Raw genomic sequence first — 12810 nt, 5'->3', positions numbered from 1 at the left:
GAAGCTAGGGATCTTAATACAAGATTTTGCTGTGGAGTTTCTTGGTAGCTAAATACATTTTCCTTGGTGAACTATGACAGTATCACGAAGTTTCATTATTAGATTAAGAACACTTTCAAGATGGCTTTTGAGTGGCTTTTGGGAGACTTGCTCTAGAGTGATAAGCATAATGAACCCATCAGTTTTGTATGGGCTGAAAAATATTTTTAGTCTAGACATTGGTTCTCATAGTGAAAGAATGTCACAGGATTTTCTGAACTGAGGTTAGTGTTCTTTGTGGTGTTTTATCATTGGTCCAGGAGACTGCGAAGTTTGCAACATCAGGGCATGTTACGCTGTCGTGCTCTACATTTGAATGTTGAATGTTACATGTACAAGCCTAACAATGAAAATGACAACGTTGATTTAAGCACTAAAGATTTTTTTCAGTAAATAGGATGGTGAACTGGTAGAATGGAGTTCACCTCACCTTACTTTAGATATGGCTGGAGCACCTCCCCTGTGAAGAAAAGCTGAGAAAGTTGGGGTTGTTTGGCCTGGGGAGAAGAAGGGTCTGGTGAGACATTATTGTGGCCTTCCAACATACAAAGAGGGCTTATGAGAAAGATGGAGAGACACTTTATGCCAAGGCCTGTAGTGGTGACAGGATAAGGGGCAATGGTGTTAAGCTGAAAGAGGGTAGGTTTAGATTGGACATAAGGAAGAAATATTTTAGGATGAGGATGGTGAGACACTGGAACATATTGCCTGAGGAAGTTGTGGATGCCTCATCATTGGGAATATTCAAAGTCAGGTTCAATAGAGCTTTGAGTGATCTGATCTAATGAAGGATGTCCCTGTCCATGGCAGGGGTGTCGGACTAGGTGATCTTTAAAGGTCCCTTCCAACCCAAACAGTTCTATGATCTCAAGAAATACAAATAATTCCAAATTTGTTAAATCCCACAAGGGGAAAGACAGGTGCCTATAGGAGATGATTTGTCTGATTTATCATAGCTTCCTATGCTAATGTTTGAAAGTGTCATTTTGAATTTTTTTTTTTTTTTAAGAGCGTCTGGGGTGTTTAGTTCATGGTTGGATGTTAAACTTCTCAGCCAGGATGCTTCATCACATGGCTGTTAGGAGATTTATTTCCTTAGTATATGGGAGTACTAGGTTCTAACTAATTTCATTTGGTACAGATATATGTGTATATCTATCTGTATACATAAACCACACAAATACAGATGGTGTCAGGTGATGACAGTTCCTGCTGTCTCTTGGAAGGTTTCCTTTGCAACTGTGGAACTAGAAGTTGATTAATTTAGTGTGAATGCTTAAGATAAGCATATCTTCAATTGTTTTGGCAAACTGCATCCTGGATACGTTCTGAGCAGTGTCTATGCATAGGATGGGTGCTTACATTTTTACTGTTTCCTAGTACTAGTTGAATCTGTAAGATGCATTTGAATCATGAAAGGTTCAGACCTTCTTAACAATTTAGACCCAAATTTTCATTCCAACATGAAGAAATAAGGTAATTATTCCTTAATGTCCTTAGAAATCAGATAGGTATATCTAAAAGTAGAAATGTTTCTCTTTTCAACAGTTTACAAGTTAGAGTTAACAGGCTGTTATGGAGGGATTACTACCAGGAATTTTGCTGATCTGATTGATTTCACTGTTCGGATTCTTCAAATACAATGCTATTACCGCTGAATGTAGCAGATGCTCCGTGTCCCACAGCATGAATGCAAGTCTCTGACTACATTGTGGTTTCCATACTTAGTATTTAATATTTCTAGAGGCTTTGGCTATCTTTCTGCGTCTTCTTAGATGATTGCTGTGGTCAGAATTGCGTGGGTTTTTTTTAATTAAATACTTGTGGAGATTCTTTAAAAATGTATTACTTACGCTGAACTGTGGGTATATTTCTTGCTATCTCATTGTGCTTCAAAATTATGTAAAGTGGCAATATAAACAGTATGTTTTGGTTACTTGTGTGGTATGCCTTATAGACTGAACGTATTGTCACAAAGTGAAAAGTCTAGTGGATTAGGGTTTTGAAACCAGATATTGAATAGCAAGGAGCTTATTTTACTGTCAAGAGTGTGTTAGAATGCAACCTAAATATCTGCTGCTAGGTGATGTGTTTTCCTTAAGTAAAGATTCATCTTGCTAACAAGCCTTTTATTTTTATGCATAATTTAATGGAGTTTATGTTGTATGAGTACACTGCATGTGATGTGATGTATTTACATAGCTTTTCAATTCAGCTGAGATACTTCCTTATGCCAAACTTAGATACACCCACACAAACATACACACATGTGTGTACGTGTGTTTATATATATGTACATGTGAGTGTGTATCTTTGGAGCCCTGATACACTTTGATTCAGTGTAAATAGAACATTGTGTGAAGTTCAAATTCTGTAGGGATGTATAGTCGTGCTTATGTGTCTGCAGCGTATGCTGTTGATGTAAATGTGACTGGCTAGGCATACTTTATTAATGGTAGTGTTTACAGAACTAGTTTATTGACATTTTAGTTATTGGACTTTTCCATAGCTCTCACCACTACTAATACTATTTAACAAATACTCAGTCTTAATGTAAGCCTCTTTCTATTGCATGGGCTTCATTCAACAGGTGAGATCTGTTGGCTCATGATTTACAGAGTTACTGGTCAGAACCCTTTGGCAGCCCTTTGCTGAAAGGGTGTGAGAAGTGAGCACCATGGCTTTTGAATGGTTGGTTCATACTGTGAAATGTGAACTTAAATGGAATTCAGCTGATGTAAAGAAGAGTGCTGTATATTGCCCTTTTATGACTTGTTGCTTCACTGTTGTCTTACAGCTGTTGTGTGGGCTTAGCAGTGAACATTGATATTTCTGTTGTTATAATTTTTTTGTGCTGTCTTGCATTGTTTTTAGGCTTGAGCAACTCTAATTCGGAATAATATAGCAGTAACAGTTTAGTAGCTTATTTCTCAACTTTGTAACTGTTAGTGTATGGAATTTGAGCTCCAGATTCAAATAATGTTTATAGTATTTGTCTGAATACTCCTTTTATAATGATGTCTGTTTTCTTTCAGGTAAACTGGATAAAATAATTTTGGTTGGAAAGTATGAAAACAATTACACTTGAGACAATTGCTTATTATTTTCTACAGCTTAAATTGGAGGGCCATGGCTAGAACATGTGCAACATTACTACATTATACTTTGTTTTTGGTTTTTTGCTGCCTCAGGAACTGATACAGAATGCAGAAGATGCTGGTGCTACAGAAGTTAGGTTTTTATATGATGAAACTCAGTATGGAACAGAAACTCTGTGGTCGAAGGACATGGCGCAGTATCAAGGTAAACATATTTTTTATTAATTTTGGCCGTTATTCTTCAATATGCATGTGGTTCTGTGTGTGTGGGGGGTTGCTGGTTTTTTTTCCCCCTCTCTCTTTTTTTTTTTTTTTTCTCCTTGCTGTATGGAAGTGATCACCTTATTAGGTGCATATTTTGTCTATGTCCCAATATTGTTCTTTTCCAAAGCCAGTGTGGCAGTTGAAGGCCTTAAACTGTTTTCTTGTAGATTGTCAGTAGCAGCTTTCCCACTGCTTCCAGTTAATGCTGTTTGAGAAAGCCTTCATGTTCTGCTTTATTCTAAGTCCCTTCTTCCAGGGTGACTGTGTATCCTGTGGCTTATTACCCTGGGGTCACTCGATATTCCAAAATACAGGAAGAGATTTTTAGTAGAACAAATAAAGAAGGTTTAATAGGTAAGACCTAGGAAAAAAGAATTCTTGGGGTATTAGACAGTAATTTTTAGATTTTCTGTGTATTAACCTCTACATTTTGAGAGCTATCTCCAGTTCTTAATGTAAAGATGACCCTGACCCCTTCAGCGTTCTCCAGGCAGTTCTGTTTTCTTCCCTATCTTTTTCTCTCTCATACCAAACTTTGCACCATGCTGCCTGTATATTGCAAATGGAGTTTCTTGTAACTTTCAGGTTTTTATATCTTCTAATACAGCTTTGTGTGATAGAGGTCATTTATGTATTTATCAAACAAATTAGTTTGCATAATCATCCTAAAAGGCATTCAGCATGATTTGAAGATTACAGTGATGGATGATCCACTGCATCCTGTTTCTAGCTTTTTTCAGTTGTTAATTAGCCCCATTATGTCTTCTAATTTGAATTTGTCTCACCTTCTAGACACGGGTTATTGTTATATCTTGCCATGTATTCCCTTCCAGTGGAGGTTTTATTAGACCGTGTTAGTACATCTTTCAAACATCCTTTTGATAGACTGAACAGATTGAGTTTAAGCCTTGTGCCACAGGACACTTCTTTCAGACGTTTTGCTGTTTTCTGCATTATGTTCAGTTTTTCAGAATCATTCTTTTAAAATGTGGACACCAGAACTAGATACCACATCAGAATATAAATCTCTTAAGTAGCATATACGGAGGTAAATCCATCTCCTTGCCTTTAGCTTTTGCTGCTACTCTGTATCTCCCGTTCATCACCAAGCGTAATTTGATGTCAGCTTGAATCATAGCTTTCCCATTAAATTTGCACATGCATACTTTAAAGAAATACTTTCTTAGTTCTGTAAGTTCATTTCCTAGAAATTTTAAACAATAAAATGTTTCCTTCTGCCATCTTTTTAACACTTGCCTATTTATTATAGGGCCAGCGTTTTATGCATACAATGATGCAATTTTTACCCCTGAGGACTGGCATGGTATACAGGAAATAGCAAGAAGCAGGAAGAAAGATGATCCCCTGAAAGTTGGAAGATTTGGAATTGGCTTTAATTCAGTTTATCATATAACAGGTACTCTCAGTAGATATTTTAAAATGAAAATGTTGACATTTTAAATTGTTTAATTATTTTAGATATTCATCAAACATTTAGTATTTTCTCTATAGTGCATTTTAAAATTGGATTGCTGGCTAAGTTTCCTTAAGAAGCATTCATATTTCCTAAAACTCTAGAAGGTATTATTTGGATTTTGAAGGTTTTTGGAGGAGATTTGTTTCTTCTAGTAACATCAGTACTTAGTCCCTTATACTGAAATGAACATTCATTTACAATGTCATTTCAGTTATGCACTGCTTTTTATATTATAGAGGCCTATAATATAGGGTAGATATCTAAGTAGAAAATAAGTGCAAGTTTAGACTAGACTGAAACTTTTATGCAGGTTCCTTGCATACTAAGCAGTGATTTTATTTCATGGTAGAAAGGATATTCTGTAGCAGAAGTATTTACATTTACATTTGAGAGAGGTAGTGCATACTCTTTTACAAGCTGGTAGTATTCAGTCTTGAAACCTATTATTCTGGCAAAATGTTTTACCGCTGTACAGAAGAAGCATATAGCGTAAATAGTGCTTACAGTCTACATAGTTATAATAGTACAGAATAAGAAGCAAATTTTTGCTGAAATAAGATCTTTAGCTTGTGAAGTTAGCTTGTAAGACAGGATGTTTTTTCACAATATTTTATCTAGTAGAGCATGAATAAAAGCTTAGTATGTTCAGTAGTTTGATAATTCTGGGAATTTATGCTTTTAAGTGTGCAAGATTACTGTTTGCAAGTCAAGATCTGCAAATATGAATTTAATAGAATACATCTTTAGTAATTTTTTTTCTTCCTGAAAATATTGGAAAGATAGAATTACAGAGTTGAAAAAAATTATACTTTCTGTTGCTGACTGTTTGTTAGATTTCAAATAGTTGAATGACTATTTATATGTTTAATTGCAGAATAGGGGTGTGCTTGTTTCTTCCCTGTTTATAAGCACTGAATTATAAGTTATCAGAGTCATAGAATCATATCATGTAGGTTGGAAAAGACCTTTAAGATCATTGAGTCCAACCATAATCGTAGCATTTCCAAGTCCACTATTAAACCATGTCCCTAAGTGTCACATCTACACGTCTTTTAAATACTGTGGAGATGGTGACTCAGCCACTTCCCTGGGTATTATACTCATTCATTACTGTTTTATAACATTTGGGGTATTTTTCCCCCTTTTCAAAGTTGTTCCTTAAGCCTGTATTTGAAAAATGTGTTGCTTTAGGATTATTAATAGTTGTTGTTTTTTATGTATACAGATGTCCCTAGTATTTTCAGTGGTGACCAGATTGGAATGCTTGATCCCCATCAAACCCTTTTTGGATCTCATGAATCAGGCCAGTGTTGGAATCTAAAAGAAGATAGCAAGGAAATCAATGAACTTACAGACCAGTTTGCACCCTTCATTGGTGTATTTGGCAGCACTAAGGAAACATTTAAGAATGGAAACTTTCCTGGTACCTTTTTTCGTTTCCCACTTCGTCTGCAGCCTTCCCAACTGAGCAGCAATGTTTATGACAAACAGAAGGTTTTAGAGCTGTTTGAATCTTTCAGAGCAGATGCGGACACTGTGTTGCTCTTCTTGAAGAGTGTTCAGGATGTATCATTGCATGTTAGGGAAGCTGATGGAACTGAGAGGCTGATTTTTCGAGTAACTGCTAGTGAGAACAAGGCCTTGAAACATGAAAGACCCAATTCTATCAAAATCTTAGGAACTGCAATAAATCAGTATTGTAAGGGAGTTCCAAGCAATAGCATAACATGTGTGACATACCATGTAAATATAGTTGTAGAAGATGAGAGTGTTAAAGACTCACAGAAGACTTCTTGGTTAGTATGTAATTGTGTAGGTGGTCGAGGAATGTGTACTGAATTGGACTGTTTAGCTGATGACTTGAAATTTGTTCCTGCTATTGGAATAGCTATGTCTTTATCAACTAATGGGGAAGAAAAAGCGGCTGTAGCAGACTTTTCAGGAAGAGCATTTTGTTTTCTTCCTTTGCCTCCAGGTGAAGAAAGCAAAACTGGACTCCCAGTTCATGTTAGTGGTTTCTTTGGTCTCACAGACAATAGGAGGAGCATCAAATGGCGAGAGTTGGATCAATGGAGAGATCCAGCAGCTTTGTGGAATGATCTTCTTGTGGTAAATATAGTGCCAAAGGCATATACCACCCTTATTTTGGAAGCTATCAAGCGAATGGAGACTGAGAAGAATTCAGATTTTCCATTGTCAGCTGAAAGAATTTATAGGTTATGGCCAGATGAGAATAAAATCAGGGTACCGTGGAAACCGATTGTAGTACCTCTCTTTAAAGAGCTGCTCCAGCATACAGTTATTTACTCAGTGAGTAATCAGTGGATAAAGGTAGAACAGGTGCACTTTTCTGAAATGGATGAGAGTTTGGAGTACACACAGTCTGTTCTCAACTACCTCCAGAATTCAGGGAAGCAGATTGCCAAGGTACCAGCAAACATTGCTAGTGCAGTGCATCTTACTATTTCTACTGCTAAAGCTGTGAAAAAAGTGACTCCTGCTGTAATACGGCAAGTACTGAGGAAGTGTGGGCACAGTGGACCTGCTGAAGAAAAGCTTCATCTTTTAGAATTTGTGCTTTCTGATGGAGTCTACAGTGAACTGATTGGATTGGAGCTTTTGCCATTACAGAATGGAAATTTTATTTCTTTTTCCTCATCTGTGTCAGAACAGGATGTAGTTTACATAACCTCAGAAGAATATCCCAGGTATACTTAATATTTTAAATACTGTTTGTTTGGTTTTGGTGGGTTTTTTTTTTTAGTTTAAATGTTAAAACAGAGCTTCAGACTGTTACTTGCTTATAAGCAAACAGGATGATAAGCAGCAGCCTGTACAGTAATGAAATAATGCATAGATAGAATTCATTTTTCTGTATATATGTACATGTTTGTGTGCAGATGTCTCCTTTGGAAAGTTTTACAGCTGCTGGCCATTATAATTTTATAAAGAATTGTGTGATCTAGGCTTTAAGGGAACACCTCAGGGTACATTTCAAATCACCATTTTTCTGGCAATTATAAATAGGAGGAGGTTAGAAATGTGCATACTAGGAAGTACATTAAATTAGGTAATGATAAGAGTGTTTATTAAACTTAAAGTTTGAGATTGCTTCAAGCTGGTTTGTTTTGTTTTTTTGTATGTGTGTTTTGTTTTTTTTTTTACACAACATGCTTACTTTCAGTGAAGGGCTTAGTACTAATAACATACTGGTTTCAGAAATCAAGCAGATACTACCATGGTAAGAAGCGGGCTTGTCTTTTACATCTGCTCTCCCTATGTTCTTTCCAGTCCCTCTCCAATTAATTTTTTTTCTTTGCTTATTTCCCAGCTGCATCATGTTCCAATTTGGTTCACATTTTATCAGCCAAAAGAGCTTGCACTGACACTGTACAGGAGGGGATAGCAAAGGGCAGGCTAGCTGGAGTAAGTGACCTTCAGGTCACTGGGGAGAAAGCATGGCTGTTGGTAATGGACTCAGTTTGGTTAGCCTTATAAAACCGGTAAAAAAACATGTTATACCAGGCATAAATCTACTTGTTAGCTATGATAATACAGAAACTTGAAATAGTAATGCTTTATTTGCTTCTATTGTTGCTTGCAGTAATTATTTTTAATTCGAATGTCATAAATATGATAACTGACTTACATTAGGTGTTTTAAAACCACTTTCAATTTAAGAGTTTGGCTTTTTGCACATTCAAATTTGGAGCCTGCTGAAAAGGTAAAATAAGCTCTTAAGAATTTCTGTTAACACCTGTGGAAGAACAGGATTCTGTGTTGGTTTATGTATAATTAACATACCTGCTGTCAGAATTAAACTGGATAGTTATTTTTTATTTTAGGAAGACCAAAGCCCTGAAAAACTATTTAAGTGCTAATATAAAGGAAGGGAAGCGCAGGATGAGATGACTTTTGGTGACAGTAAGATGTGAAGTCCTAGAATTACATGTTGTATTTTTTGTATGCCTTCAAAAAGAATCTTTTAAGAGAGAATAGTAGGTGCAGTTTTACTTTTGTTTTTAAGAACATAAATAGATGAAAATTATTTTCTATTCCCAGTTTTAATATAAAAAAACCCAAACAACTTGCTTAGACCTGCTTTGAAAAGAACTGTAGTTGGAAAATTAGTTTCTTACTACTCTGTGCTTCTAGATGTATGATTTATTTCATTTATAAAGAAACACCCACTGAAAGCCCTATTCTGCATATGTAAGTGATTGCTTTGCATGCAACTGTTTTGCCATGATGATTACCATGCTGGTAATGGCTGTGCAGCAACATAAATGATGCTTTGCTAAAGTGTGTTTTGTTTTGTTTTGGGTTTTTTTTGATGGTGTGATAGATCACTCTTTCCTGGCCTGGAAGGAAGGTTACTTTCTGATGACTTGAAGCCTGAGGTTCTAGCTGCTTTAAAAGAAGCTGCCAAAAGCCGAGGTAATATGTCTCGTATTCTCCATATAGTGAAACAAATTTCTAATGGTTGAACACACTAGTTGTCAACTCAGGTTTAAAGTAATGTCTCTTTTGAAATTGAGTTCACATAAACAAGTTGGTCATCAAGGTATGATAGCCCATATTGTTTGAAGTGGGCATGACACAAATGAGAATTAAATCGACAAAAAGGCAAGGGAAGAAGGATGAAAATTTACAATAAAAGAATAGATACTTGCTTAGTAAGGCATGTGTTCAAGGTTCAGTAATTTTGTTCAAATAGTATTCCGCCACTCCAGATGGTCTGAATTGTATTTTGCATATGCAATAGCTATGTCATGATTTTGGCATTGTAGATAATCTCTTACCTCACAATTGCAATGACCACATCAGTGTATTTTTTTAAACCAGGTGAAACCAGCTTAAGCATCTAGCCTCAAGCATACTGTAGATCACATAATTTCATCAAGTCTTACCTCAGTCTTAATTCATAGCTTGTAGTTGTGTCCATGTGGACCTACTGAAATACTTCCTTCCAATCTTGGTCAAAAAACTTTGTGAAGAAGTTTGCTGCATCTGTAAATAAGATGCTTCTATGTTTAATTGCCTTCACAATTTATTTTGCTTCTTTTCTGTTTGGAATTTTTCTATAATTTACCTTTCCACCCTTGGGTTTCGTTTCAAATTTACCAATCAAATGCATAGTTTTGAGTCTCAGAAGTCTTTCCATGTAAACACAATTTGCAAACAAGTCACTCGTCAGCTTATTTTTAAACAGTACAAGAATATGGTAAGCTATTCTTCAATGTCTAGAAAATGTGCTTTAAGAAAAAGATTCTTATCTCTGGGTTTTTTTTTAATTTGCTCATTTAATCAGAATTCTTTTTTAGACTGAAGATATTAGAACCAGACATAGAATACTATAAATCATTGTCTTGATTTGCTTTTCTGAATACCCTTTATCATGGTCTTCAGTCGTTCAGTCACAGTGTATTTCTTCAGTCTGTGTTCTGACCTTTCCCCTTCAATCCTTTATATGTTCTCTGTTTATTGTTCTGCTTGTTCAGTTGGAAGCCTCCTTTCTCCATGGCTTGATCATTGCTTATTATAAAAAATAATAAGAAAAAAGAAAGATAATTCTGAGACAAGATGATAAATTTTCAAAGTATGGCAAAGCGCCCATGAAAACACTGAAAGAATTGGGAGTGACTTATTGCATAGTGTAAATATTTAAAATAATATAAATTGTATAGAAGATGTGAAGTCAGTGCTGAGACTGTCAATAAATATGAAGAACAGCAAGTCTGAAACTGCAATAGAGAAAACCTTTGTTCTAAAAAGCAGAATTGTCAAAGCCTTTGGGTATATTATATGATGTGTGTCATGTATATTGTTGCAGTAGAATATGATTGTTTTAGTATTTTTTTCCTGTTACTTTTTCCAGTACTGTTTGTAATTTGTTTTAATGCAGACTATAAATTGTTGAAAGTAGTGATTGCTTTAAATTGTGCATCCAAACAGTGAATATTCTTAATCTGGGATAGAACCATAAAGAAATACTGTTTATTGTAGTAGTAATTTCTGGGACTTTAAAAGAACAGAAATATATAGGGATCAAGACAGTCACAGTGAGATTAGATGGATAGAGGATTGTATGGAAGACAAAATATTAGGTTTAAAAAATGCCAGTTCCTTGTGATGATACCTTAAATTGACTTTTGAGATGTCCTACACAATAAAATAAAAAATGGACCAAAACAACGAAAACAAAATACAGGTTTGACAGACTATATGCCATAATACATCTTAAACAGAAAAAGCAGAGGTGACTAAAATTGAAAAAACCCTATGTATTCATAAAGCAATCCCTTGCTAAGCTCCTTTTGGACATTCCTTCACTTCCAGGCTTGGTCTCTGAGTTGCAGCCAAGGCTATCTACTCTTTTTAGTTCCTGGGAAGTCTTTTGGTTGCATTTGAGGTCTTGCTTCTGTCTCTCTTCTTCCTCTGGCAGTTTCTTTGAATGATATTTTTCTAGGGACTTGTTCTTCGTTGGTAGTATTCCTCTTATTGATCAGAAGAACATATTTTTGTAAATTAATATGACAAGGTTAATTCTTCTAAATATTCTAGAAACGCTTAAGGACTTGAAGATAATCCTTTACAAGATTTTAGAGTCCTACTTTTCATTCTACCTCCTCCTAAGTTATTCTTCATTCTATTTTGCATAATTGTGAAGTACAACTGCAGTACCATAGAAGTTGTGCGTTATTATAAAAAGTATTAGAGGGGCTTTTGGTAGGTTTTGAAACCTTACCTGTTGCAAGTTTTATTTACATAGCTATAGAAATTACATCAGAGAGATTCCTGATACAGTTGCAGAAATAGAAACTTCCTTGTATTATTTGAGAAGATGGGATGCAATTTTTAGAATTGTTGTACAAAGACAACCAGATCTTGTTATCTGATTTTTTTCTCTCCTAAAATGTGTACTGTATTTTTCTAATTAATAACTGTTGCTGTATTTAGTGTGTTAATGTGTAACTCACAGGATGTTTTCTAAAAATGGATTTGATTATATTCTAGCCCAACAGCTTCTCTGGGGATTTTCAGGTATGATTATTAACGGAAGATGTACTGGTTTGGATTGAAGCTTGATATTGTGTGAATTTGGTGATGAGCTATTCTCATTACCCCAGCTTTCTTGTAAAGAGAACTTGCCAAATAGAGCTGCTAAAATATAGCTACCAAAGATTAAATAATTGAGAACCTTGTAGTTACATGGACATTATCGATATTTTAATTTGTTTATTTATATATATTTAAATTCCTATGCAGGAAGATTTCCAGTATTTTAAGATCACATGTATAGGTTTTAAAACAGGATTTCAAAAATTCTGTGCTCAAATAATGGGATTTAAGCTTAGCTTTTAAGTAGATTCTTAGCTTGCTGATCCACTGCTGCAAGTATTTCTCACTTTCACAAGGCTGCAGTGTTTACCTGTGTTTTCTGTTTAGTAGAAATAACAGAATGCATAGCTCTGTAGGCATGAACTGAAAGAAAAAAAATCTTTTCTGAAGGATATCTGACTACTGACTTCCAACAGAGCAGGGACAGTAGATAATACCTTTAATTAGACTGTTGATTTTAAGGAAATGGCAGTGCTATCTAGAGGGAAGAATGATCTGAAATTCAAATAGATTTCTTGCTTCCATTTCTGTCATTGTTTTTTATGTCATTGAGAGGTAGTGGTATTTTTATATTCTGTAGCATTTTCTTACCCCTAGACATTATGTAGTTTTTAAATATAAGCTGTCTTAATGATAATTAAGAAATAAGTGTTAAGAGGGCTTTGATAATAAGAATAAAAGCACATACAACTAAACTTAATTTCAGCATTCCTTGCACAACTGAGTTTTGTTGCTTGCCAGTTTTAGTGTAAGATCCTCTGCATCTGAACTGCTTTTTGCTATATCTAATAAATAATCCTTCAGATCTAT

At 35.2% G+C, this 12810-nt stretch overlaps 1 protein-coding gene across 2 annotated transcripts in view; it reads left to right on the top strand.

Annotated features, from left to right (window-relative positions):
- SACS (sacsin molecular chaperone) overlaps window positions 1–12810 on the top strand; it is a 59848-nt gene that overhangs the window by 33401 nt on the left and 13637 nt on the right. For both annotated transcript variants that reach the window (XM_037375750.1, XM_037375751.1), the window contains 4 exons: window positions 3231–3342; window positions 4672–4818; window positions 6104–7586; window positions 9224–9315. In XM_037375750.1, coding sequence (XP_037231647.1) covers window positions 3231–3342; window positions 4672–4818; window positions 6104–7586; window positions 9224–9315 — 1834 coding nt within the window. The remainder of the gene's footprint in view (window positions 1–3230; window positions 3343–4671; window positions 4819–6103; window positions 7587–9223; window positions 9316–12810) is intronic.

The sequence above is a fragment of the Falco rusticolus genome, chromosome 2 (assembly GCF_015220075.1).
Source record: "Falco rusticolus isolate bFalRus1 chromosome 2, bFalRus1.pri, whole genome shotgun sequence".
In the NCBI taxonomy this organism is placed as follows: domain Eukaryota; kingdom Metazoa; phylum Chordata; class Aves; order Falconiformes; family Falconidae; genus Falco; species Falco rusticolus.
The sequence above is the reverse complement of the archived record's forward strand: the minus strand, read 5'-3'. Positions and strand labels throughout refer to the sequence as shown.